This window comes from Emys orbicularis, chromosome 7 (genome assembly GCF_028017835.1).
Source record: "Emys orbicularis isolate rEmyOrb1 chromosome 7, rEmyOrb1.hap1, whole genome shotgun sequence".
Classification (NCBI taxonomy): Eukaryota; Metazoa; Chordata; order Testudines; family Emydidae; genus Emys; species Emys orbicularis.
The window spans coordinates 107,914,327-107,941,343 of record NC_088689.1 but is presented as its reverse complement, the minus strand read 5'-3'; the positions used below and the strand labels follow the sequence as shown (position 1 = coordinate 107,941,343).

At 44.1% G+C, this 27,017-nt stretch overlaps 1 protein-coding gene across 1 annotated transcript in view; it reads left to right on the top strand.

The window, feature by feature from the left end:
- RAB7A (RAB7A, member RAS oncogene family) overlaps positions 1 to 24,331 on the top strand; it is a 31,589-nt gene extending 7,258 nt beyond the window's left edge. The window contains exons 2-6 of the mRNA XM_065408704.1: positions 16,308 to 16,368; positions 18,170 to 18,296; positions 21,314 to 21,532; positions 22,504 to 22,632; positions 23,007 to 24,331. Coding sequence (XP_065264776.1) covers positions 16,316 to 16,368; positions 18,170 to 18,296; positions 21,314 to 21,532; positions 22,504 to 22,632; positions 23,007 to 23,102 — 624 coding nt within the window. The 5' untranslated portion in view covers positions 16,308 to 16,315 and the 3' untranslated portion in view covers positions 23,103 to 24,331. The remainder of the gene's footprint in view (positions 1 to 16,307; positions 16,369 to 18,169; positions 18,297 to 21,313; positions 21,533 to 22,503; positions 22,633 to 23,006) is intronic.
- The last annotated feature ends 2,686 nt before the right edge of the window (positions 24,332 to 27,017 follow it).

Below are 27,017 nucleotides of genomic sequence, written 5' to 3'. Positions count from 1 at the left end.
GAAACAATGTTCAGATCTTCTTGATGTCTAGTTTCTACCATTAGAAACCTCAGTGTCTTGTAATACTATTTTTAAGGCTTTATTGGAAAACTCAGATGTCTTCGAGGGCTGAGAGAGAGCTACAAATACTCATTGGATATGCCTTTGCTAACAATAGCTTTCAGGCCCTTGAGTTAAGCATCATAAACTGAAAGAAAATCACTTCTCCTTCTCCTTTCTCTTCACTTGCACCCCCCCCACCACACCCCCCCCCCCCAAGCCCTCAGTCAGGTTTCACTACTTTAGTTCTCCAGTCTAGCCTTTAAGATGGGGTAGACAACCCATGCATGTCATTTGGTAGGCAAGCCGGCACAGTTTTAAGACCATCTAGGGCCTCCTTTGTTGCATAGAGGTTAAATAGACATTTTTTCTGTCATACTTCCACTCTTAAGGTACTATGCAGTGTTAGAAACCCAGGAAATCTAGAGTCTAAACTCAAAAGAAATCCAGTTCCTTTGCAATAGATAAACACATGTTAAACATCTAAGCAACTTTAATTCTGTCTCTGTAGAGTCCGCCTTCAACTCCATAAAACTTTCCCACTGTTACTACCAGTTAATCTCTTCTAGTGGGGAAACTAGTGTTGACATGACTAAAAATGGCAGGCGGTGTTGAGCACTCTATTGGCTAACCCTACCTAAACAGACATGAGGGTTAAAACCTGGTGCATTCCTGCAGCCTTCTCTAATCTAGAAAGGGATAGGGGATATCCTATTTTCCATGGTAGTAATACCTACTGGTATAGGCAAGACCCTAGTGATGCTCTGAGGCTGGATAAGGGCTCAATCTCAGAAGTCATTTTAGTGTTTGGTCCTGATTCAGCCTTCCTTAGGGCTTGTCCATCTGAGCAAGTGATACTAGAATAAGCTAAGGTGTGAATTTAAACCGATATAGCTTTACCTGCATAATTCTCATGTAAGCACTTATTCCTGTATGAGTGACTTTTTGTCTCTGGGGAAGGGGCTTAAACTGAACCAAAAAAGGCCACTCTTGTACTAGAATAAGTGCCCACATGGGAGTTATGCTGGTAAATCTTCCTGCATAGAGAACACCATTAACAGTAAACTTGGCTCATTGCTTGGTCTCCCAAGATCCAGAAATGCATTCAGGAAACACTTTTCTTTCACATCTTGTAAGACTTGTGGGAAGTTGTCACCTTAGGTACTAGGGTGAGGGGTTTTGTAGAATACCTGCTTTTTGCTTCAACGGGTAATTGGGTGCATGGTGAATGGAAGATTCCACTGGTACCTGATCTCTTTAAGCCAGTGGTTCTCAAACTTTTGTACTGGTGACCTGTTTCAAATAGCAAGCCTCTGAGTGTGACACACCCCCTTATAAATTAAAGACCAAAATATATTTAACACCATTATAAATGCTGTAGGCAAAGTGGAGTTTGGGATGAAGGCTGATAGCTCGCAAACCCCCATGTAATAACCTCATGACCCCCTGAGGGGTCCCGACCCCCAGTTTGAGAACCCCTGCGTTAACATTCTGTGGGGGAGGAGGAGAAAATGCCACCTGCTGGTGGCACGGCAGAGTACGCGGCAAGAACACTGCTGGTGAGGATGACACCGACATTTAAACTGCTAGGAAGTTTTAGGGTTTTTTATTTTGGGGAACAAGGATACGGATGGACACTTATTCATTTTAAATAAATTAGCTCCCCGCTAGTTGTTCAAGGTTCTGGAGAGTGGAGAAGATAACTCCTTCTCTCGGCAAGAGTGTTTAGGACTTCGTCTCACTAGAGTTTATCCAGGAGAAAGAGCTAGCAAGGACTAGGAGTAACATTGGGGGAGAAGGGGTGGAAACCCAGGACCTTTTCCTTCTAAGCAGCTAGGGGCTAGGCTTCTCATTGGGTGTTCCTCATAGGGTGGGGATGGGGTATGGCAACCCTTATCTAATATCTGAGTAGTATGTGTAGCCTTGCTAAAATTGCTCATTCTGTGAATCCATTCTAAAATTGCAAGGATGTCCCCTCTCCCTGATGGGAGAAGAATCTTACAAGGGTATGTCTATGCTGCAATTAAAAAACCCACCGCACTGAGGCTTGGAACCCAGATCAGCTGGCTTGGGCTAAGGCTGCAGGGCTAAAATTGCAGTGTGAACATCTGGGCTCAGGCTGGAGCCAGGCTTGAGGCCCTTCCCCTTGTGGGGTCTTAGGGTCTGGGCTCCAGACCAAGTCCAAACCTCTACACTGCAATGTTTAGCCCTGGAAGTCTGAGTCGGCTGACTTGGGCAATGGGTCTCTTACTGCAGTGTAGAAGTACTCATCTTTTTTTGCCTCTGCCATATTCCATCTCACTGACTGAGACCTTTGAAATCTTGCTTGAAAACACCCTGTAAAAGTTGTGTTGATCTGATAGACATCCCTTGCTAATGCTGAAGAAAATCTTATATGGTGGTTTTTCTTCAAACGGAGTGATTTTATTGGTATTAAAAACAAACCTAAGGACAGCAGTTGTGAATTTTTTGGTTATCAGGCAAGGCTGACTTACTGCACTTGCTTCCACAGTGAGGGAGTTTTCAGGTGATTAAACATGCTGAGCCCACACATGATGCTGTAATCTCAGTCTGTGCAACAGAGTGAGCCAAGTACTGTTCCTATGGACACCAAAGGGAGGGAGCAATGGCGGTAGGGGAAAACACAAGGCCAGGAGGAAATAAAAATGTAGTTGGCAATCTGATTCAACCTGTACAGAAACAAATCTCCTGACAAAGGGACACCAACCTACATTATCCTGTAAACCAGCAAATTTGCCTGTTTAACTCAGTGGTTTTTTAAATCTAATGTCCCACTATTTAGTTTTTTGGGTTGGACAAATCTATCTAGACAATTTCACTTCCAGGTTCAATGTTGCAGTGTTTTACAGCATCTCCAGTTGATTGTCCCCCCCCTCCCCCCTGTCTTTCTGGATTGCAAACACTCTTATTGGACTTGAACCTTTAGGCTCAATTTTAGGTTTGATGTCCCTCAAACTGCCAAATGCTTAATTCAAGTTTTGACTTTTACACTTGTCCATAATCCATAAGGTTATGATTTTTCAGTTGCTTTTAGTAAGTCAGACAGGTCACAGGCAATAACCAAAGGTTTACAGAAGCCCATGATCTATCTGTCTGACTTTTACTAAAAATAATTGGGGGGGGGGGGGTGCGGGCATGGCTGATTTTGGGGGAATGACTAAAGCCCAAGCAGAAGGAGGGGGGAAGTGAGAACATGAGCCCCACCGAGGGGGGCGGGGAGGGGGGGGTGTGTTCCAGCACCTACTGCCCACTGTGGCTGGGCATGAAAAATATCGTGGAGGTCTCTGAAAGACACAATCCATGACCTCTGACATAATGTTATCCTTAATCCACAATTTTAACAAACTTGTTGCTCTATGGTGCAGCTTTATGTTTGACTCTAAAATAACTTAGACACACTTTTGTGCGCAGCTAATGTTGACTCCCACCCACAATGTATTTGGAGGGCAGCAGAAGGTATTATTGAGCCATGGTATAATTTTGATTCTAAATCTTTCACAACTTTGAGACAGACTAATCACAGGTGCTGTGTCCTCAAGAATTCTGTAAACTTCAAATCCTGGGTGTCAGTTACAGGGTTAACTGTGCCTCTGATTCCCTTCTGGTTTCTTCAAGTACATCCCCCCCCCTTGGGCCTCACACTGAAGTCTCTCTTGATATGCAGTCACCTGACTTCAGCACCAGGCTGCTGCTGCAGTCCCCTCCTGTGCATCAATGATTTTTATCTTGGCAGGTCTGACTTGTGTCCAGGACTTAGGATTCTATTCCCCCGTGACAGTGGTGTGTAGTAACAAAACTGCTTCTAAATACTATGCGTTAAGAAGTCCAAGTATTTTGGAGAAAGTGGATCTTAAAGTAGCTCTGCATACAGGCGACTTGTCTACTTACTGCTTACCATCTCCTTGATGTTCGTCTGATAGGCCATCAGTCTAAAGTCGGGTGTCTGTCTCCCTCTCTCGACAACCTATGGCATCTGTCTCCTGAGATGGCTTTTTGACTGCTTTGTCCTCTTGATCTCTAGTCTCCCAGCCTGGCAAAGCAGCCTTGCAACTTCTGACTGGAGCTTGGAAGTAAGCCATTGTCCTGTAGTTTCCCCCAGTGTGTAAGTTGCTTTTCTATCACTATTGTGTTGTCGTGCTTGCTTTTTCCTATCAGTCCCCTGTCCCACCCCCTTAGGGTGACTAGACAGCAAGTGTGAAAAACCGGGACAGGGGCTGGGGGGTAATGGGAGCCAATATAAGAGACCTAAAAATTGGGACTGTCCCTATAAAATCGGGACATCTGGTCACCCTACACCCCCTTCCCCATTAAGCTAGTTTAATGTTTGTATGGGAAAGTCTAAATACGTAACTTTATGAATACTATTTCTATATTGGTATTAGATGGAACTGCTATGTATCTCTAACTTAATTGTATGCCAACATCAGTACTTGCTGTTTGGCATATACCAAATAACTATCAAAACAGAATAGCAAATCAAGTCTCTTCCTAGTAAAGCAGGAAATTAAAGTTAAATGTGTTGAGTACTAGATAAGACTCCCTGCCTCAAGGAACTTACTAGATACTTGCAAGTAATTCTTTTGGGACCCTTGAAAAAGCTACTCTTTAGCATGCCTTATCCATGATGTACAGATAAACTGAGTCACAAGAAGTTGTCCAAAGTGAAAATCCTAGTCCTGGCTCCCATCCTGTCCTCTAACTACTGGACTCCATGTCCTCTTCAGCATATAACATACTGAAAAATAAATAACAGCTTAAAGTAATGTTGTAGCTGTGTTTGAAAACTTTCCCTTCCACCCACAGAAGTATCAGTTCACCCACCTTTAAATGTCCACAAGAAACTGGCCACTGGATTGACTTCAGGCATCATTTAAGACAATGTGGCTGAATCTTAAGTTATAATGGCTGCATTGCTGCATCTTTTCTGAGTATTGGCTTCTGAAACCTGGTTGGTTGGAACCCTGCAGGATGTAGTACCCTCTGTAAAACAAAGCACTCCAGCAGCATGTCTTGCTAGCAGCATTTCAAAAGCTGACTGGAAACTGAGGCTCTAGACCAGGGGTCCCCAACGCAGTGCCCGTGGGTGCTGCAGAGCCCACCGGGGCATCTGTGCCCACCTACTGGCCGCCGGACAAGCAGCCACCGAAATGCCGCTGATAAGCAGCAGGGCCAAGAAGCGTTGCCACCGAAATGCTGCCGAATTTTGGCGGCGACGCCTCTTGATGCTGCTGCTTTTCAGCGGCTGCTTGTCCAGCGGCCGCCACATGGAAAAGGTTGGGGACCACTACTCTAGACTAACTGAAAATTGCAGTAATTAGTTTTAACATTTCTCCCAAAACAAGTCTACTGATCACTTGTTGACCCATGAGGCACTAACTGGTCACATGGTGCTAGCTGCTCATTTTCAGCTGTATCTATGGGTGTCTAATCTGCAAAGAGAGGCTGGCTGCTCCTTGTTTCCAATCTGTTCCTTAGGGTGGCTGCTATTTTTTTCTTTTGGGACTGGAGCTGCCAGCTACCACTGTGGTGGGGGGAAGAGCACAGTAAAGGGAACAAAACAGGTGGGTAGTAATATATGATTTGAGAGGGGAAGTAGTCTGTGAAACACTGAATTAACACGTTGCCCATATCAAATCTTAAACCCAACTTGGTGAAGCTTCTCAAATTATCAACTTTCTCAAAACATGCTTGATTCATATTTTTGTGCTACTGCTCATCAAGAGGTCTATTTGATATCCTAATTGGCAAGAGGATACTAAATTCTACAGAAACACCCAGTCCACTTAAGAATACCATTAACACTTCCTGTAATTTGGGAGATTTAATTATTCTCATACGTCTGACAGGAAGTTGCCATCTCCTGTTGCTACTATACAGATGCATCTGAATGTACAGGCACCATCTGAGGTGCTGTACAAGCATAGTGAGTTCCTCAAGGATGGTACTAGATACTTAAGTGTTTGGAGAAAAGCTTAAAGTGAGGTTGTTTTTGTGTAACCATAACACAGCGCACACACACACACAATTTGCCTGTAATAATAATTATTATATTTGAGTTTAAGGAGCACTTCATCATCCAAACAGTAGCTGTTAACTGACTTCAATGTAAATAACTCAGGAGCCTCCTAAAGAAATCTTCATCTTTTGGCTTTAGTTACAGTAGTTGTGTAATTCTAATGGCATAGTTTCCCTTATGGAACAAGTTAAGTCTAACTGTTGTAAATGATGCCTGAAGGGTACTTACAGATGAACAGAAGGCATTCCCTTAACATGCCAGCAAGAAGTATTTTGTTCTGTGGACCTCTGGACAATGTTCTCAAGGTAGTTTATAATCCATTTAAAAGTACTCTGTATGCACAGTGACTCAATAGGGTCAAGGAATGTTTGCCTGGCCAGAGCTCTCTAATGTCTGAGTCATAACAGAATAAGCAAGGCTGTACCTAATGCTTAACTGTGACATGCCATTCTGGGTTGCCACTCAACTGCATCACTTACTGCATCAAATCATGTCACATGGATCTGTTCATTCAGTTAGATTTCTTGTATTGGGCTCTCTACTTAATGGCATCAAAACTGGATTGGTTATAATGGATATCCCATCCTGCCCAAAACCTCTAAATGCATGGGTCAGACTAGCTGTTAACAAAGCTGTTTTAACAAGCAGCCAGTTAATTAGTTCAATCACTAAATTTGCTTCATCTCTAAACCACCTCTGGTTTAGGTCACACTAACGGCCTAATGTGGCTGAATCCTGCTGCAACAATGTGTGCTGTTCAAATTTGTCCTTTGACTGAACAGCTACCATCAACTCTAGTTCTGATATCCAGTGTCAAATGAGCATCTAAACTTCAGATGTAATTTTATTCACCAAAAGGTCACAATTTGCATTGGTGGTATGTTGAACCTATGGTAGACTTTACTTCTGACAGCACAAGTCAGAATAGAAAAAGGCACTTCAGTTAACCCATCAAGTTGAAGTATTAAATTCCTGAGAAATTGCTTTCTCGGCTGCCCAGTTAGCAGCAAAGTTCTGCTGCTCTCTTGCGAAGTATTGTAAATAGACCTCTTTCATGGGAGGTGACCAGGCCTCCGGGTATCTTGCCACTTAGAGGATGGAGTAGTGGGAAATTCAGTCACATTGCAAGCTGTAAGAATGATTCAGGACCATGAGTGTCCACTTAGCTTAGTATACCTTTTATTCTGTATTATTATTTGTCAAAAAATCCACACATACTCTTTTCACTTTAATGTGTCTTAAACTACTTTCCCTCATGCAGAATGTCTTGACTAGTGAGTAATAGAAAGATCTTGAAGCAGACACCATCCTCTGAATGTTTAGCTCAACTTATGAGTAACTTAGCATGATAGGGAAATGTCTTAGTTTCTTCCACTCCAGGGCTAGTGTAGGGAAGTCACAGTATAAGCCTTGACTGTAAGCAGTTGCATGTGAAGTTTTGTTGCATCACTTACTGAAATACTAACTTCAAATAACCTGGCATGATTTTCAGTTACACTGCTACTGGGACGCCTGCTTGGTCAAAGATCCCATAGTATTCTTCTACAAGAGCAGAGGTGTTTGCCATGGTGTCCTGGCTACCTCAGGCAGGATGAATACCTGTACCACTCTGCTTCCTACATTTTTAAAGACCTAACAGAGCACTGATTAGTGTAATGGATACTACCTGTTTAGTTTCCTCTTCCTTAACTCCATCCATCCTTTGCCTCACATGGAGGCACCAAAGAGAACACTTGTACTGTATTGTTCCATCTGCCCCACACATTCAGTGATAGTCCTTTTTCCTCTCTGCTGTTTAACACTTGCTCACCCACGATTTTGTGCATCATAGCCACTCACCTAGAACTTAAAATTTACCAGAAGATTCATAGTCACATGGCTTAAACACACTTTGCCACCACTGAAGATACAGGTGGGAAGCAACTGCCTTCCCTCTTTCTGTTGGCTGGCAAGGGGAGGAGGTAAGGGTTCAAATTGCTCTGGTTCTAACCCTTGTATGAGTCTCTACTAGTAATACCCAAGGCTATCTTTTCCACACTCTGCAGAAGGGAAAACACTGTTCCACTTCCAACCTCAGGGCTTCCAAGCTATTGTCATGAATGTCCCTGCTACTCTGCCCTCCATTTTTGGGCTGTTCTTGGCAGTATTTTCAGTTTCTCCATGCTTCCACTGCTTGGAGTGGAAAACTGGTAACCTTGCAGCTTGGCAATGCTACAAGCAACAATCACTGAGACTCTCTTCAGACCTTAAGACAACAGCAATGCATTACTTACACAGGTCCCAATTGAAAGCTTAGACTTGGCAGGAGCTGATGGCTTTCTCAGGAGAGTGCTTATTCCTTGCCCTGAAAATGAACTTTTCAAGCCCCCTTCATGCTCTAGGGCCAAGGCTCTCAACCTTTCCAGACTGCTGTACCTCTTTCAGGAGTCTGTCTTGCATACCCCAAGTTTCACCTCACTTAAAAACTAGTTGCTTACAAAAGTTACAGCACACTATTAATGAGAAATTGCTTTCTCATTTTTATCATAGAATCAACTTGAATATAAATATTGTACTTGCATTTAGTGTGTATATATGTGTGTGTGATATATATATATAAAATAAATAAATACAGGGACAGGAAACACAAGGGCACAATCACAACGGTATCATCTCATGCTGCCTCTTGACAATTGCAGAGGAATTTCTAATAAATTGCACTTTACATAAGCACTTACATTTTCTCTAATGACCATTACACCATTCTGTAGTATACTGAGTGGAGTTGGGGGAACACCACTTCCTAGGTAACTTCTGACTCTTCTTGGGAACTATCCAACAGTTTTAGCTATGAAGCTTATCTGAAATCGGAACTAGTAAAGACACAGCTCTGCTCCTTGCCTGGCTAGCAGATTTGAGCTATGGGGTTTTATCTTTTGAGAATGTAGATATCTGAATTATGCACATTTCAGTATGGCTTTTAGATTTAGCCTCCAAGGCCGCTGGATCAACCTGTGCACTTGGGAGGGAGAACTTCCTAAGTCATGAATACAGCAAAGGACTCTTTCCTGTTTAGAGACTACCTAGTTCCCCTAGCAATGATTAAGCCAGCAGAAAGGAATGCTGCTGACTGGTTTAGTGACTGACAGGAGTTTTCAGATGGTCTCCAAGAATGGCTAGCTGGAGCCAGTAGTGCAAGAAATGTGAATATGCTCTCCTACAAGATAGTAACACTATCAGAGCTGAATGACTCTTATTAGAACAAAGTCTAATTCCACACTAGGAGGGTCTACACACTTGGTATAAAACAAAATTGGTATTTCAGCTCAACATTTCTAGTCTAACTTTTGACAACTATCTAGACTGGGCAATTGGACTACTATTTATCCAATGTAAATCTCTTCTTTGGGCCTGCATAGCTATTCTGATAACTAACTTGCTTATCCAGGCCAGCACAGTCTTCTTAGAGAACAAGACTTGCGAACAAAGGAAGCTGCTTTAGAATAGCAATTGATAGTTCTTCCATTTCTACTATAAATGCAAAAGAATAAATGGACACATCTGACATCAGGAATCATAACATTCAAAAAACCAGTAGGAGAACACTTTAACCTCTCTGGCCATTCAGTAACAGATTTAAAGGTGGCAATTTTGCAATAGAAAAGCTTCAAAAACAGACTCCAAAGAGAAACTGCTGAACTCTAATTGATATGCAAATTAGATACTAGCAATTTAGGCTTAACTAGCGACTGGGAATGGCTGAGCCATTACACACATAATCTATTTCCCCCATGTTAAGTATTCTCACAGCTTCTTGTCAAACTGTCTTAAATCGGCTATCTTGATTATCACTAAATTTTTTTTTTTTTTCCCTCCTGCTGATAACAGTTCATCTTAATTAGCCTCTTACAGTTGGTTGGGCAACTCCCACCTTTTCATGTTCTCTCTGTGTGTATGTGTGTTAGATAGATCTCCTCGCTATATGTTCCATTCTATGCGTCCGATGAAGTGGGCTGTAACCCCCAAAAGCTTATGCTCCAATTTGTTAGTCTCTAAGGTGCCACAAGTACTCCTGTTTTTATAAACCTACAGCAAACTGTCTTGTATCTCTAGTTCTCTAAAGTAATAGGTTCCAGGAACCCAATACCACTGACTTGTTTGTGATTATGTAAGCTTGGTAAAACTTAAACCAGTTCAGATTAGGTGTAACAGGTTTACTTCGGTAAAGGGACCAGGTCATACCATGCTTACCTTTGCTTTGACTAAACTAACACAGATTCATCTGACTAAACTGACAAACATGGAGCACAGGCTGTGATAATCTGGAGAGGAAGAGAATCCCTAAGGATTTGCCACTGTAGCTGAACTGGCATTCCCTCCTTGTGCAGATTTTCGGTGGTGTAGATTACACCAGTTCCCTGAACAACAAAAGCTTATACCAGCAAGAGTGCTTATGCTAGTATAACTGCATCTCCATCGGGGCTCTTCCCAGCAGAGCTATATCAGTGAGGGGTGGCTCTTCACTAGTATGTGCACTTTCTCCTTCTCTTTTCCCTCACCTCACCACACCACACCACACATGCTAGACCAGCAAAACTAAGCCTAGACCAGGCCTCAACTAGAGCAATTTTGCAAAACTACTCCAAATGGGCATGCTCTTGACAAATACCCTCAGGTTTTTGTCTTCCTAAATGCACGAACACTATCCACCTCTGAGCCTATGTCTATATTTTGCCAATTGAACAACACAGCTTCTGTCTTAAGAGGTATTAAACCTCTTCTCCCTTCTCTTCTTTTCCTCTTCTCCCCCTCCCTCCCTCCCCCCCCCCCCCCAAGACAAACATTTTGGCAACAAGTGCCACTGAACAGCGCATTGTTGGCAAACCACACTTGTTGGGTGTGGAAGCTTTTTGTCAGCAGGAGAGCCGACAGACAGCAGCTACACTGCCCCATTTTCAGCGGCACAGCTGTAGCAACACAGCTGTGTTGCTTCAAGCTGTGTAGTGTAGACATAGCTGGGGGCTGGGGAGGAGATACCACACTCTTCTCTCCCCCCTGCCCCAACGAAGGGGCGGGGGGGAGTGGCACTTTGCTGCTTGAAGTGCTTTAACAAAAAGCTTTGGTTCTGAGGCTGTCTCCATAGCTAAGGCTATGTCTTCACTAACCGCCTGAATCGGCAGGTAAAATCGATCTCAGGGATCAAATTATAGTCTCGTTGGGATGCGACAATCAATCCCCGAATCGACGCTTGTACTCCACCAGTGCAGGTAGGAGTAAGCGCTGTTGACGTAGGAGCCGCGGAGGTCGATTTGCCGCCGTCCTCACAGCGGGGTAAGTCGGCTCGGATACGTCAAATTCAGCTACGTTGTTCGCGTAGCTGAACTTGCGTATCTTAAATCGACCCGCCCCCCCAGTAGTGAGGACGTAGCCTTAGAGTAGATTCATGACTGACAGTGGAAAATCTATTCAAATGCAAGTTTCACTAAAGGGGAGGTAGTTTAAGAAGCTGCACCTTCACAATCCTCCACCACTGATTTAAAAGACAACACAAATATCCTAAGTCCTTTTATGTTGATACTAAAGACACAATATCAAACTTAGCTTGGCATAGCCTTTGTAAAATCTCTCAAACCTATTGGAAGAATGAATGTCCTATAGAAGGCTTTCCATAACACACACACTACAGCACTGGTGTATGAGAACCTGCTTAAGCGTGCAACTCCTTCCATATGAGGATGTCTTGCCATGAGACTGAAACTCAGTAAATCACACAGGTATCCCCAAAGACAAGAGAACCTCCTACTAAGGTGCAGAAGGGTGAAGTTTCTAGAAGTTATGCCCCTTTGGTCTTGGGCATAGACAGGTGCCTGTTCCAAGTGACTTGTATTCCCATCAGGCTGTGGCCCAAGCAAGGGAAGAAACAGACTAAGGAAGAAAGCACAGTTGGAGGGGATGTCAGGCTCATCTGTACCCTTGTTTAAAATCTCCTATTGTACACCAGGGCAGCTCCACCAATCATTCTGTAGAGACTGTAAAGCAAATCTGGTGTAACCCAAATAAGTAACAGATGGCTGTACCTGCCATGAACAACAAATGGAGAACAGGAATTTTGATCATCAATGTAATAAAGCCACACTTCTGTACCCTCTTCATGCTCTCCTGGCCTGCTTGTAGTGATGGCAGTAATGCACTGATCCAACACCAAACCTGGCCAGAAAGGCTTCAGTGCACAGGTCACTGACTACATCTCAACTCAGATGGGTTCCGTATGGCTTAGCTATAGCTTTTAAAGCTGTCAGGTCATGTTTATGAATAAGGGACCCAGCTGTTCATGCACAAGCAGTAATGAGTACAGTTTTCAAAGAATGGACACTGGCTTAATGTCCTAGTCAGACTGTAGTAGGACTGTCCATGCACAGGGTGCTCAGTAAATAAGACACAGTTCTTAAAAAGATGAGGCACATCTTAATTTCTTTCAAGTAAGAGGGATCTGTCAGCTGCAGAACTCAGTGCTCCAGATCTCTACACTCACTGTTCCATAGAGCTTGCTACCTTCCTGGGAACCAGAGCCGTAATGCTCAACAGTTACTTCAGACTGGCGTCGATGGAAACCGAATATGCAACTAAACTTGTTTTCTAAACTTGGTACCCTATTTGGTCTATAGAATTCTAGATGGGTCAGTCCCTTAAAATGCCATAATTTCAGTTTGGCAGTTGATATTAAAACACTCTTTGATGCATCAGAACTTCACATTGCCACTTTGAGCAGTACAGCCAGCCTCCTGAAAGGCTGTAATGCCAATGACTGGTACTTAATTTCTAAGGGTGAGGTGTCTGCCTAGCAATTCACATGTTGTCTAAAGCGCTTCATAACCTCTTAATTTCCCTCTTAATCTTCAGTATCAGAACTGCAGGGCTCCCAATGGAGCAGTAAGTCAAGTCACTCTACAGCCAGAGTATACGTAACTTTCTAAGTTACTGGGAGCTCCACAAACACCACTTCCATTTACTTGACACAGTACATCTGAAGTGACAAACACTGCCTCTAAATGCCAGGAAGAAGTGTATTGGCAGTGGTACTGAACTCTTTCCGGTAGGAGTAAAACAGAAACTGTAGTAACTTGTTTACATGTAGAATTTACTTTCAGTTTTTTTTGACAACTGTCTTTACTTTTCCTAGAGAAGTGACTCCTCAGTAATTGAGGGCACACCAGTAAGACTAATCTCCGTAAAGATTCATGATGTATAAAGTAAAGTGGTTTTATAAACCAGTTAATTTGTCTAAACTGTGCCATAGAGTTAATTCTCTGCAAGCTGCTACTTCAGGGTACTGTATCACCCTTCTGAGGTGAAGAAGGTAGGGTGGACTGTAAGGCTTGGAAAATCAATTAAAAAAAAAAAAAAAAATCATAGTAGTAGCATAAGTGACAGCTCAGATTTCACATGGCTGCCAACTGCTGCAGTTTTTCCAACACAGGGAGGTGGAAGCCAGCATCCCAGCTTCCACCTTCTGGCTGTGGCTGCTTGAGGGGGCACAGCAGCTAGTGAGCTGGTCCTATCCTTGAGGTGGAGCAATGCTGTTTATTCTCACGCCTCTGGCTTGGGGAAGGGATCAAGGCCTGGCTCACTCCATGTTCATCTCCAGCCCAGGCTGCTGCTGTTTGTCAAGCCAGCAGGGGGAGTGGGATGGGAATGGTGCCCCACAGCAGCACCCATCAGACCCAAAGGAGGCACCACAGGAGCTGAGACTGAGCTCCATTGTTACTAGTCAGCACGATAGCAAGCGCCACTACCATTTGTAACCTGAGTAGGTGTTATGGGGGTCCTTGCCCCTGTGATGGGATCAAAGTGGGGGGATGGATCCTGGTGGGGAAGTCTTAGCTCCTTGTCAGCTGTTGTGGCGGTGTCTTCCTGGGTGTGACCAGGGGTGGGGGCAGCAACTCCTAACAGTCAGATTGTCAGGGCTGCTGGACAGTACTGTGTGGTGAGATGCCCCCTGGCCTGCTGGCCAGTCCAATCCTGGGGGAGAAAGGGACAACTACATGACTGGCCCACTTCTTCTCTTCTCCCCCTTCTCACCCCTGCCCACAAGTAGCTGGGGCCTCAGTGGGGAGGTGGAATCAGTGATGCCTGCTTCAGTCTCCTTGCTGTTGGGGAAAATGACAGTATTAGGGCTAACAATTTTCTTGCAGTCCATGAAATTTACTCTCACGGGCTTGATTATAAGGCATAAAAGTCTGTGTTTACATTGACACCACTCAGCAGTGCTATGAGAGTAAACCTCTGTGTACCCTTCTCTTGCTAAGAGTATTAAGCAGTTGACTGTGCTGGTCAATGGCAAATGGTATCAGTGAATGCTCTTCAAACTCTTCTTCCAAATAAGAAAATCTAAAAATCACTCCTGACATTCCTATCAGTTGTCAGTGAGTCCAAATCTCAGGTCCATCCCAATTCTGTCTCTCTAATGAATTATACCATGACTGTTTCCTACACTGAACTGTGTGATTACTTAAGATTGGATCAGAATCTGCTGAGACACTAGAATATTAATTCAATGCGAGCAGTTAACCCCAACAGAGCCTCCTTGCCCTGAAAAGGGGGTAGTTGGATGGGGGAAAGGAGCTCTGTAAAACTGGATGAAACATGAGTAACTTTTTAAAAATTTAGCTTAATATACTAGTGCATTCAACTGCAAAATACTCCTTTTCTCTCTAGAAAACAGATTGAGAAATGTGTAGGCCTCAGCAGAATGCTAAACTGGTGAATTATGGGGCACCCTCTGGCTTTGTGGGACCAATAAACGTGATTGTTCTGCAACAGTCAGACTTTTTTTTTATATAAACACAAAGCAGTACTGAATCTACTTTAACTGGTTTAAGTGTTCCTAAAGGGTTTTACAATGGTTTAACCCAGACTTATTTATATTGTGCTAGTGCCTATGGGTCCTAGACGAGGGCTGGTGCTCCTTTGTACTAGGCCCTACTAAGTCTACAATCTAAGACAAGGTAACAGATGGATGTAGACCGATAGGGAGCACAAGGAAACTATGGTATGTAGATAAGCTCAAAATGGCAACAGAGTATGCCCCCATCTGTGCTGAGAGCAACATTAAAAATGCCATTAAGAGCCCTAAGCTAAATCTAGTATAATCCCATCTATGCTGGCCAACCACATGCTTTAGAAAGCAGTGGAGCTAGAGTAGTATCTAAACTTGGGTCCTCAAACTTCTTCTAGCCTAGTGAAGAGGACCTCAGAAGCAGAAATTCTATCAATTGTTCAGCTCCAGTCAGCTACTCCAAGTACACTATAGTGTCTTCAAAACCTCCTGATGCCACAGCTGACTCTTCTAAGAAGCTTACCATGGGGGAAGTTCCTTTCAGAAAATTGATAGACCCTTAGCACCATTTTTTTTGCGAAAACATTTAAAATGAAATTGAGACACTCCTTGCATGCAAGGATTTTGGTTTTAATTGCATTGGAGTCTCATTGGGGGTGAGGGGATGTTTTTTTTGCAGAGCAGTCAGGAACCACTTTTTCTAGCCTTAGCATAGAGTGCCATTACTCAGTGCCCCTGCACATACCATAGTGATCTAGACTCCAGTTGAAAACACATGTGACAAACCCTTATAGAAATGGTACTAGTAAAGCTCCCCATCCTGGTTCCCTTGCTATTGCATGTATCCTCTAACCTTACTCTAGAACACCTAATACTTCCCTCTTAGCATGACTTACCTAGAAATAGAACTCTAATCTGTACTGTCTGTGTCCTCACAAGGAGACTTGGCAGGGACAAGCAGCCCACCTCTAACTGGTGCCATTAGGCTACACTAGTTAAGCTCAGCACTACCAGGTGAGTCAGTTTGGGCCAACATGTCCAGAAGAAGCCAAACTGGACAGCCTTAAAATGTAGTGGGGGCTGTAGTTCAGTCCACAGTAGCAGACAATCTGCCCACCTCTATGCCATAAACTTGGTATAAATGGTGTGAGGCAATCAAAGCAGCATAAACCAATGAGCAACCACTAATTAGTAACTTGGTGAGCCAAGTACTAATTGTACTCTAAAGCTCCAGAAGTCTCTGGTTGCATTTAAAACTTTCAGGCATACAGGATGGATTCCCTCTAACATGTTTTAGCTAGGAGAGCCACAGGATTTCTGAGCTGTTTCAATGCCATGTTAATTGCCTCACTTTTTGTGATAACTATGTGCAGTCACTTCCTCATCTGAGTGATGGAAACTCATCTTTCCTTTTAGTTTGAAAGATGACTTCTAGGAAGAAAGTGTTACTGAAAGTCATCATCCTTGGAGACTCTGGGTAAGTGGAGCCTTTATTAACTTAATGTAAATAACTTGTGTCCAGCTGAAGTGTCCCATAATGTGGCTTGCAAATGCTTGTGTTCTGCCCTAGGTAGGGCCAGTGAAGTATTGGAGTGAGATGGATATTTGGGTTGTGGAAAGCAGCTGACTACTATGCTGCCTTTATGGCTTTAAGGACACTTGATTGCCCCTTGTTCCCAGTGTTTGCCCCCAATTCAGTATTTAGAAGTACTGGCAATCTACAGTATTGCCAGAGCTTCTATGGTAACTCAACTTGGTTAAAAATAATAATCTTCTAAATCTCCCAGGAATAAGACTTCAGATCTCAAAGCTTTTACCTTCTCATTGGACAATGAGGAATGGGATCCTAAAACAACTAATACGAAATATACTGTGCTAGCCACCCACTCGGTTTGGCTTAAATGTTGTGATCTGGGAGTACTGAACAATACACTTCAGTGATACCTTGAGCAAAGGTGTAAAACTTCAGGTTCCTGTTAATCAGTGAAGCAGACACTTGCTTTTTGTTCCTGGGTTTACTGCATGAACAGTAATTTGACCCTGAATCTCATCAGATAAACAAATCTGTCCCACCACCACATCCAGCAAGCTGCTGAACAAAGAACACTTGGCAGCCTTGAGGGAGTGGATATAACCTGGTATCTCTAGGAGAATCTCCACTCCCTAGGCTACTTCACTAAACAAGTATGTTAAGGTCTGATGTTACCACTGGACATGAAGGAGTTGCTTGGCTAATGTAGCAATATCATTGAAACTGCCTTATTCATAGTGTTAGATTCAATTAGCTGTTTTCACTACCTGGGGCAAGGGTCACTTCATAACCTGAAGCAACTTGAGGTGAGCAGTATAGCTAATTTCTATGGGAAACCAGTCCCTGCCCCTTGTCTGAAGGCCTAAAATCATGTTTGCGGGGGGGGGGGGGGGGGGGAATGGGATCTCCTTTGCACTGGGTACTACCTCAACATCCTTTCTGAGGACTAGAATCTTCTAAAGCAGCGTCTTCAAACTGGCACACACTTCTGGGCCAGGGGAGAGGTGCAACAAGCCTATGGTGGGGGAGGGGTGGCATGGGGCTGTCTGGGCCAGGGCAGCAGAGTGCACAGGAGTCCCCAGTGGTCAGGGATGGGGGAGAGCTGCCCTGCTCCAATTGCAGTCTGCTAAACTCCAATCCCTGCTGCTGCCCTAGCCCAGACACCTGACTGGCCACAGCTCTGAATATTTCCCTCCAGAGCTTGGCCCTATGCCAGGGGAGAGAAGGCAAAGAGCCCTGGTCTGCACCAAGTAGTTCTTTGGGGATGGGCGCCAGCCAAGCCCTGCTGCTGCTCTAGGCATGAGCTACCCACTCCCCCAGTGGGTCTTTCTGTCCCTGGGAAAGCCTTCCCCGTGGAGGGAGGGGATGGTGCAGCAAAAGTTTAGGAACGTCTGTCCTAAAGCAACACTTCCAAAAGTGCTTGCAATTACTCCCTTTCCTGGTCAGAACCAAATGGGCTGGTTGAGCTTACACAGCCCCCAAAATGAACTGTATTATGCAGCCTGAACATCTCTCTAGCTCAAGGAGCTTCATAGTCACTTCTCCTGTCTAGGATAATGCAAGTGTCTTCAAATGCCTGATCACAGTGAGCTGGACATTTAGGTCAGCACACTGAAAGTCTTGGTGCCTCCATGATATTAAATAAAGCAAAAACACTTGGACTGAACCTGCCATGCATATCAAAATGCTGTCTGCAGAAGCTACTTCTTGATTAGTCTTGGCTCACTTTTTTTTCTTCTTCCTACAGGGTGGGGAAGACATCACTCATGAACCAGTATGTGAACAAGAAATTCAGTAACCAATACAAAGCAACAATAGGAGCAGACTTCCTGACAAAGGAGGTGATGGTGGATGATAGATTAGTCACAATGCAGGTAAGGGTAGTGACTGGGCTGCTAGCTCCTCCATCTCTTGTTTACTTGCCTATTTTTAAGAGGCTTTCACAGCTCCAATGTAGAGTGCTGAGGATTATGCAGAAGTACACATTCATGCCAAATGTAAGCAGCTGATGTCAGCATTTCTGTGCTCAACTTCATAGTAATACAATTCCCTGCATGTTGGCTCAGGATTGGATTAACTGCAGGTGACCCGTAGCCATAATGATTCTACAAATATCTATGCTGGCTCCTTGGATCTCTTGCATTTCTTAGCTACTCTTCTCCATTTGGCCATCAATTTCTAACCACCTCAGATATTAAATGCAGCTCCTCAGAGTTCCATTTAAGGGAAGGAGGGAGAAGCCTTTCTCAAGGGGCAAGAAGTAGAGATCAGAGGAAGGCCTCAAGGTGAAGCCATGACATGGTGGGGAGTTCTGTTTTGACTGGTTACAGCCAGCCTTCAGAAGTCCTTTTAGTGACCAAGCAGAGTACAAGGGTGTCATAAGGAAGACTGTATCCTGGGCTAAGATCAAAGAACTTTAGTTCAGATACAGTCCCAACTTTCTTAAATGGGAAGTATCCTTGACTTATCCAGTTATCAAATGAATAAATCTTCCTCATGTGGGAGGGAGGAGAAGGCAGAGTACTTTGAGCCAGGCACCCATGAAAGGCCCTTTACAGGAATTGCCCCTTTCTCTAGCAGACTGTACATAAGTCTAACCTTCTTCTGCTTGTAAGACCCTGTATTCAGTGGCCTAGACAGTAAGTTGGGGAGACTTGTTTACCAACAGTTCCAGCCAAAATAGCTTCCCATCCTATGTGGAGGAGCAATGTAAACAGGACTCTCTATGCAGCCTAATAACACCAGTGCTTAGTTGTTTTGGGTGTTCTAACACTACTTTATTTGCGTATGGGACACTTATAGAGCTGTTGGGGTAGTATTCCCACCAGGTCCCAGGCTGGAACGCTATTGGACTTGATTCCTTAAACATGCTAATACAAGGATGCCCCAAGGATACGATAGCATGTCTAGACTTTTAATGTATGCATACCCTTAATGTTCTAGGCTAGAACACTACTGCTGTTAGAGTGGCTAACCATGACCTGTTTGGCTTGGAGATTGCTTTTTTTTCCCCATAACTTTTCCAGTTCTCTCTTCCCTCCCCCTCCTTAACAGAATCTCTGTACCCCTCCTCCACTACTGCACAGCCAAGGCTTCCTCAGCAGCGGAGCTTGGGCTGAAGGTGGAGCTGGGGATTGAGGAGGAGCTGGGGCTACAGGTGGAGTGGAGCAGGATTGGGGGGGCAGAATGGGGCTAGAAGTGTGGTGCTCCCTCCCTGCCCCCAATGGGACAGGGCTAGGGGAGGGGCAAAGCAGGATTAGAAGCCTGGCACTCCCTCCCCACCCCCTGTGGAGGCTGGCCCAGGCCCTGCTCCCTGCCTCCCAAACATTCCTCTGCACCTAAGGAGGCCGACCCCCACAGTTTGTGGATCACTGCCCTAGGCCTCTGGCAGGGGGTGGAGGCTAAGAGGGAGTGTGCAGTAGATTCAAACCAATCAGAGTGATGGGTGGACTATCTTCTAGAATAGAACACAACTGGCTTAACTCTTCCCATACCAAATGGCAATATTCCTGATTGGGTAACAGAACTGCCAGGTCACTAGTCCAGTCTCTAGTACTGGTAACTAAACTGGATCCTCTGTAGGAAGATTCAATAAATCCCCCATTGAAATATTATGAAATAGGCAGCTGAGGGAAGCCCTTCCCCAGCATTGTCAACTAATGGTTGGCTTACCCTCTGAAGCATGAAGACTTGTATCCCTCAACTTCTTATTCTGATGCTCTCATTAGCCAAAGTCAGTCTTCTCAAATCCTAATCTCTTCTTCAAATATAAAAAGCTATAGACGGGACGTTATCTACTGGAAACTCTCGTGTTCCATTGAAGTATTTCAGGGGGTAGCCCTCTAGTATGGATGCTCTGCTGTGGACAACCTGTCCACCCAACTTCAAATGGGCTAAAACACAACTGCCATCATACTTGACTTTTCCCAACTTTGCTGCAGATTTTGCTCCCCGTTCCTTAAACGGGAGTGAGAGAAGGCAGGGAAGAGACTTCCCAAGACTCACTTTAACAGAACCTGCTGTTGAACTTCCAGCTTGCAATTAAACTCAAACCAGCTGCAGGCAGGAATTCTAAATAAGAACTTCTAGCTGTCTTGTGGAAACAAGAAATGGATTGAGTCTGACTGGAAATCACTCTGGGAGCAGGGGAAGGAATTGCATGGTAGAATATTAGTGCATAGAATTCCTGACCAAGTCACATTGGCTTGTAGGGAAACAACTAGCTTGTAGTTACCTTAGCTTATTTCTGCTGGTTGCTTGGCTATTGGTGGGGTTGAGGTACCTGGTGAAACTTGTACAAGAGGTACATGAACATATGAAAGCACTACTGAATTCTCAAATCTAACAACAAATTTGTCTGAAAAGCTCAAGGGGAAACTTACCTTCCAAATATGACTCAATGTTGCTCAGATCTAGACTCCCTGTGGCTGCCTACTCCTGTACCTCTTGTAACAGTGCAATACACTTCGGGATTTGATAGCTGAGAGATTATACATAAGTTGGTTTTCAAAAGCAAAGTATCACTTATTTTAAAAACCCCTTTTTAGAGCAGTTTATCAAGATTGAGACAGGATTCTGAAATTTGATACAATTCTGAAACTACAGTAGTCTTGCCTCGTACAAGGAGCCAGAGGCCTTTAGAAAAGGCCCTTTTTGCTCAGCTTATAGTGACTTCTTGGACGCTATATATGTGCAGGAGATGTAAGGAAAAATCCCTAATTTCTCTCAACGCTGCCATGAGGCTGGCTGAGGACTGCAGAATTCCAAGGAGCATTCAATGAGCAAACATGCTAGATCCCTCCATTTGAACAATGGCACTAGAGCTGCCCCAAGACCCACGTCTGGGCTAGTAAGTAACCTCTACTAACTTGTCCCTCTGCTTTTTCTGTAGATATGGGATACAGCAGGACAGGAACGGTTTCAGTCTCTGGGTGTGGCCTTCTACAGAGGAGCAGACTGCTGCGTGCTGGTATTCGATGTGACGGCTCCTAATACATTTAAAACCCTAGACAGCTGGAGGGACGAGTTTCTCATTCAGGCCAGTCCAAGAGATCCTGAGAACTTCCCTTTTGTTGTATTGGGAAACAAGATTGACCTAGAAAACAGACAAGTAAGTCACAGCCTTTCTTTAAAGCTACTGAATTGGAGAGCTTGTCAGGACAATTCTAAGCGGCAGCTTAGTCTTGCCCAAAGCATCAGGGCGGCTTATAAAGAGTCACAGCTAACACTGTTTAACCTGGGTCCTTGGGAAGAGAGCTACCCATCTGGCCTCTACAGAGGCATACATTCCCTTGGAGAGAAGGGGAATAATATATTAGAGGAAATATGAGGCAGTGGTTCAGGATGTGCAGCACAGATGCTAGTTCAGTCTTATTTAGCTGCTCCAAGCCATCTAAAAGACTGTCTTACTCCATGCAGTTCCTGGTCACCTCTGACTTGGAGAAAATGTTGCTGGTCTGTCTTGCATGCTGTGTGGAGGAGAGGGGTGTCCATTGTGACAGTAGGGTTTGCAACATACATAAAGGGGAGGCTTCCTCTCAGGAATCGGGGCAGGAGGGGATGGGTGAACATCCTTCAGAATACCCTCAAGCAAAGGTTTAATCTCTGCCCTAAAATCCCAGCCATTCTCAAACGACTGACTGGGTTTGCTAAAGCAGTTCTCTCGCATGTTGCCTGTGCAGTGAAAGTTAGGAAGTACATTGTAACATCCAGCATATACCTGACCCTTTGTATCCCCCAAGGGCTAGGGAGAGTTTGACCATGCAGGTGACTCCACAGTTCTTGGGGAACTGATACCAAAATGCTAGGCAGTGGAGTTAATCTAGCTGCATTCTAGACAAAGTATCTAACACTTACTACAGCTGTAGCAAAATCTTACTGCAATTAGGATTTAAACCATACCATGTTGGCCTTCTGCCTAAGGCAGCAGCTTTGGCTGATCAAACTGGATGCTAGCTTTCTGTCCATAGGTGTGGTAGGTGTTTTCTTAATTTAAAAAAATCTCCACTTGGCAACCAACACTGGCACTGAGTGCCCTTTGCATAGATGAAGGTGGTGATTTCTTCCCTGTTCCTCATACAGGTTACCACAAAACGAGCACAGGCCTGGTGCTACAGCAAAAATAACATCCCTTACTTCGAAACCAGTGCCAAGGAGGCCATTAATGTGGAACAAGCTTTCCAGACGATTGCACGAAATGCACTTAAACAGGTATGATATGAAGAAATATCTAGTGCCCTCTAGTGGCTGTCGAGTCACAATTCTGCATGTAGAATCTAAGCAATTGATGTTGCATTTAAGCTAATGCCACTAGCAAGAGACATGCTGAATTTGCCTTCCCTGCATCAGTATCTGCCCCTTCCCAAAGATGGTGTCAAGTGCTGACTTGGCACACTCCAAGTCTGGAAAACCCCAAAGATAGCATTCCCTACTCCCTCTTCAGGCAGTCCTCTTCCCAGCAGAAAGCCTCCTTCTTCAACAGCTATCTGTAACACTCCACATTACCCCCTTCCCTTCAGTGGTGTGGACCTAGCTGAGAATAAGGAGTAAAATCTATAACTGGTGACTCTCTTCTCTCTTCTTAGGAAACGGAGGTGGAGCTTTACAATGAATTCCCTGAACCCATCAAACTAGACAAGAATGACCGAGCAAAGGCCGCTGCAGAGTCCTGCAGCTGCTGAGATGGAGATGGAGGGGTTGAGCACAGTCCTTCACAAACAGATCACACTTAGGCCTTCAAACACAAAGCCCCTCTTCTGTGTAAAAACAAACAAAATAAACTCCCATCTCCAGCTGCCAAAATCCTCCCCATCTACCGTGAGCAACTGTAAGCCCATTCCTCTACACAGAACTCCTCCATGTCCCTACATCCTTCCACATCACTTCATGGTAGCAGGCCTTTCTCTTAGTTTAAAATGGAAATTCTTATGTATGTTTGGAACGTAAGCTAATTTCAGGTGTCCAATGGAAAGAAACTGTTTACAGGTAATCTGTGTAACAAGTGACATACATTTTTAACTGTCTTGTGTTCCCCTGTGAAGGCTGCAACTGGAAAGGCTGATTACCCATAGTTCATCGCAAGCTCAGCACTCAGTCCAATTAGGTTGAGTTTTGTATGTATCTCTGTTAATGCTTGTTACTTTTAACTAATCAGATCTTTTTACAGTATCCATGTATTATGTAATGCTTCTTTAGGAAAAATCTTATAGTACATGTTAATATATGCAACCAATTAAAAATGTATAAATTAGTGTAAAATTCTTGAATTACATGTTTAAGTACTGAAACACAGATTCACTAGAAAGTGAGGAGGACGCTGAAATGCAGTGTGCTAGCAACGAAGTCCAGATAGAGGCAGTATTCTGTACAGTAGAAGCAAGAATTATGTAAACCTTTTTATTGACTTTGAGAGCTGAAAAAAAACTTCATCTCCTGGAAAATCTGTCTGGCTTCCTTGTAGTTAAATTTTCAGAGGATGATATGCATACTGGATTATTGGATTCAAAAAATTAAATGCAACTATCAAATGCTCACTTTGTTTGTTCACCTTCCCTGCCCACTTAACTTTTTTTTTTTTTAATGTTCTGTAAAGAATGCAAAAAGGAGTCTGAGGTGTTCCAGTCACTTCCCACCTTTGTGGAAGGAGCTCATCTTTCCCTTTTCTGGGTTGAGGTAGTCATAAATCTTTCCTCCCTTCTGGCTGACCACTAATCGGGAATTTTTGGTATGGAAAAACTTGGTTGTCCCCTCCCTTTCCTCCTCTCTTCCCTAGTCTTTGTTCTTGCATTTGTAGCTTGCTTCAATGGAACACTTCTACCTGTTTTCCAGAGGTCTACATTCTAGTACGTAGGCTGAGCGGTTCTGTAAAGAGACAAACATGATGCCAATAAACTTAACGAGAACAAACTGCTTGGTGGTTTTCCTCCTTGTTTCTGATTATCTTCCCTATTACTAAACTGTCCCCCACCTTCTGTAATGGGAACTCTTGGAACTTAAATTAAAGTGAGCCCTTCCTAAATGAAGGGCCTTGTCTACCATGCTTTATTAGATTTTTCTCTATAGAAAACAGCAGTGATCTCTCTAGCTTTAAGCTTTTGAATAATGGAAATGAGCAAGCCTTTTAACTGCTTGATAAAACTCCTAGAAACAGTTTGAGTGGAGCTGTCTTCTAGAGACTCCAGCAGATGATGGAACAGGTTATGGGGAAGCTAGGGCTCTAATTGCATCATCTGCTGTACAGCAAGTGGACAGTCAGCTTCATTGTACCCCTGATGTCTGATCCTCTTGGGGAGCCCTAGGCAGTTCCTGGAAGATCATGTTTGCATTAACATAATGCAATTGGCTGATGTGCAATCCCTGCAGGGTAGTAGTGCTCTGCAGAACAAGTGGTGTCTAACTGCTACACCCAGGCACTCTTGTGTCTGCAGGAAGAAGTGGGCACTACACTTCAGTGCTGTGGAATCTCCTTGACACTCCCCTCTCCTGCCATCTTAGCATGGACTGTTAACCACAGTACTAGCCTACTGCTAAAGACAGATACACCAAGTCAAGGTCGGGGGGGGGGGAGGGGGGAGAAGAGGGAAGGGCAACCCAGCTCCAACTGACTTTTCTCTGCCTCAATATCTACAAGGCCTCAAATTCCAACACTAGCTTTTTACACTGACTAAGAACCCACAGTAGGGTTAAAGTGAATATTCTAAGCTTTGGCAGCCAGTCACGTTACTTAAGCTGCAGAGGCAGGACCATGGCTTAATACAGCAAGCAAATGTATTGGGGTAGAACTTTTCTGAGGAGGGAAGGATATATCCCTTTTCCCTGCTTTACAGATAAAAGTCTGGACTGAGTAAAACTCAGTTTGTGTTGTGGGGAGGGAGACCAGTGCCAAGGCACTATCTTAGTTAATCATAAACAGACCAGAGCAGACCCCTGTCTCCTATAGCTATCAGCATTTAAAGCAAAGCTGCTGGCTGGAGCTTACTTCTAGTGTAGGAAGCCTCTTACCTTTACAACCAACTCCTCTCCATAGTGAGGAGAGCATCCTCTTTTCTCTCTCCTTCCCCCCCCCCCCCCCAATTGGAGACAGGGACTCCTTCAGAACTCTAAGTGTCTTCTTCTTTCTGTGATGGCTCTATAGTGCTACAGGCCACTCCACAGTTCCTTTTAATCCATTAAAGCAGTACTTAAATCCCTGAGGGCTGTGCTGGTGCAGTGTGTTCTCTCCTGCTGCTCTTTCCCATAGTGGGGTGTGTGTGTGTGGCCATTGCAGCACTGTGAGCCCCTTACTTGGTAGAACAATGAGGAGTCCAGTTGTACCTTAGACTAACCGATTTATTTAGGTATAAGCTTTCATGGGTAAAAAACCCACTTCTTCAGATGCATGGAGTGAAAATTACAGATGCAGGTGCAAATATACAGGCACATTTAGGAAGGCAGGTTAACAGCTACCCCTCTGATACTTTACTTGATAGTGTAGACTGCACTGGCTACATATAAGGGCCATCTGTTCTTTCCCCTACAGCAGGCACCTTTTGTGCTAAAGGCATAACATGGAATGCAAGATGGCTTGCAGAGCCTTCAGGTGGACTTAGACCAAGGTGTCCTGGGCTCAGGACGCAACTTCTTGTTCCATAGCAGAGTCAAAAGGCATAAGAATGAAGCTTGAGACTCTCATCTCAGTACCTTATGGCCTGGCTGATGGCAGTAGCCCAGTGTTCCACAACAAAAACACATGTTGCAAAGGCTTTAGGCTGGTCTGATGGCTTTCAAAACACAGGCCCTTCCTGGGCAAGAGCTGCTGCTGTTCATAAGTCAAAGTAACTATTAAATAGTCCTTATGTCTGTCTGCCACATGTTCCTTTCTAAAATCTCTAGTCTCAGGCCCATTCTGCTGCTAGGCCCATCTCTCCAAATCCCACTTCAAACCATCTCTTAATTTCTTTCCTCTCAGTACCACCTTTGCTTTAATTTAGTGTCTCCTCTTTACACTGCTTTGCATAATCTAGACTCTCAGTGGGTGCTAGGTAAATCAGCTCCTGTCTAGGCTAATTAATTTCTCTGCCCCATAAAAGCAAGACTTTTTGCCCAGTGAGTGGGAGTGTAACTTATGTGCTCAGTAAGTTATGTAGCCCAGCAAATAACATGTTTTTGAATGCTCATGGGGCTGCCGGCTGCCTGCAATACAGTGTTAGAGACTTACCTAGTCCATTGAAATGCAATTGCTGATCAGCAAAGGGAAGGTCACGTGCAGCCGTTCATGCGCAGTAGCTGGATTGCTGTTGGGCCACGACCTCCAACCCTGGGCTGGGCCTGGAGAAAAGGGCTCCTTTTAAATTTGAAACAGCAAACAACTCTAGGATGTAAGTGGTAAGGCTGGCTTGGAATGAGCAGCAGCATGTCCTTTCAGTTACTAATAGATTACACTGAAGTTAAAACTAGCTCGATCAAGTTATTTTTCAGATAACTCAGGAGCCCCCTTATGTGGGTCTCTCCTTAGTCTCAAATTATATTCTATTGTCTCATTTAAAGGCCAAGGGAATTTCAACCTCCCTGAACCTCATTGTACACTGTGGTTGGTCATAGATTTTAAGTCCAGAAGG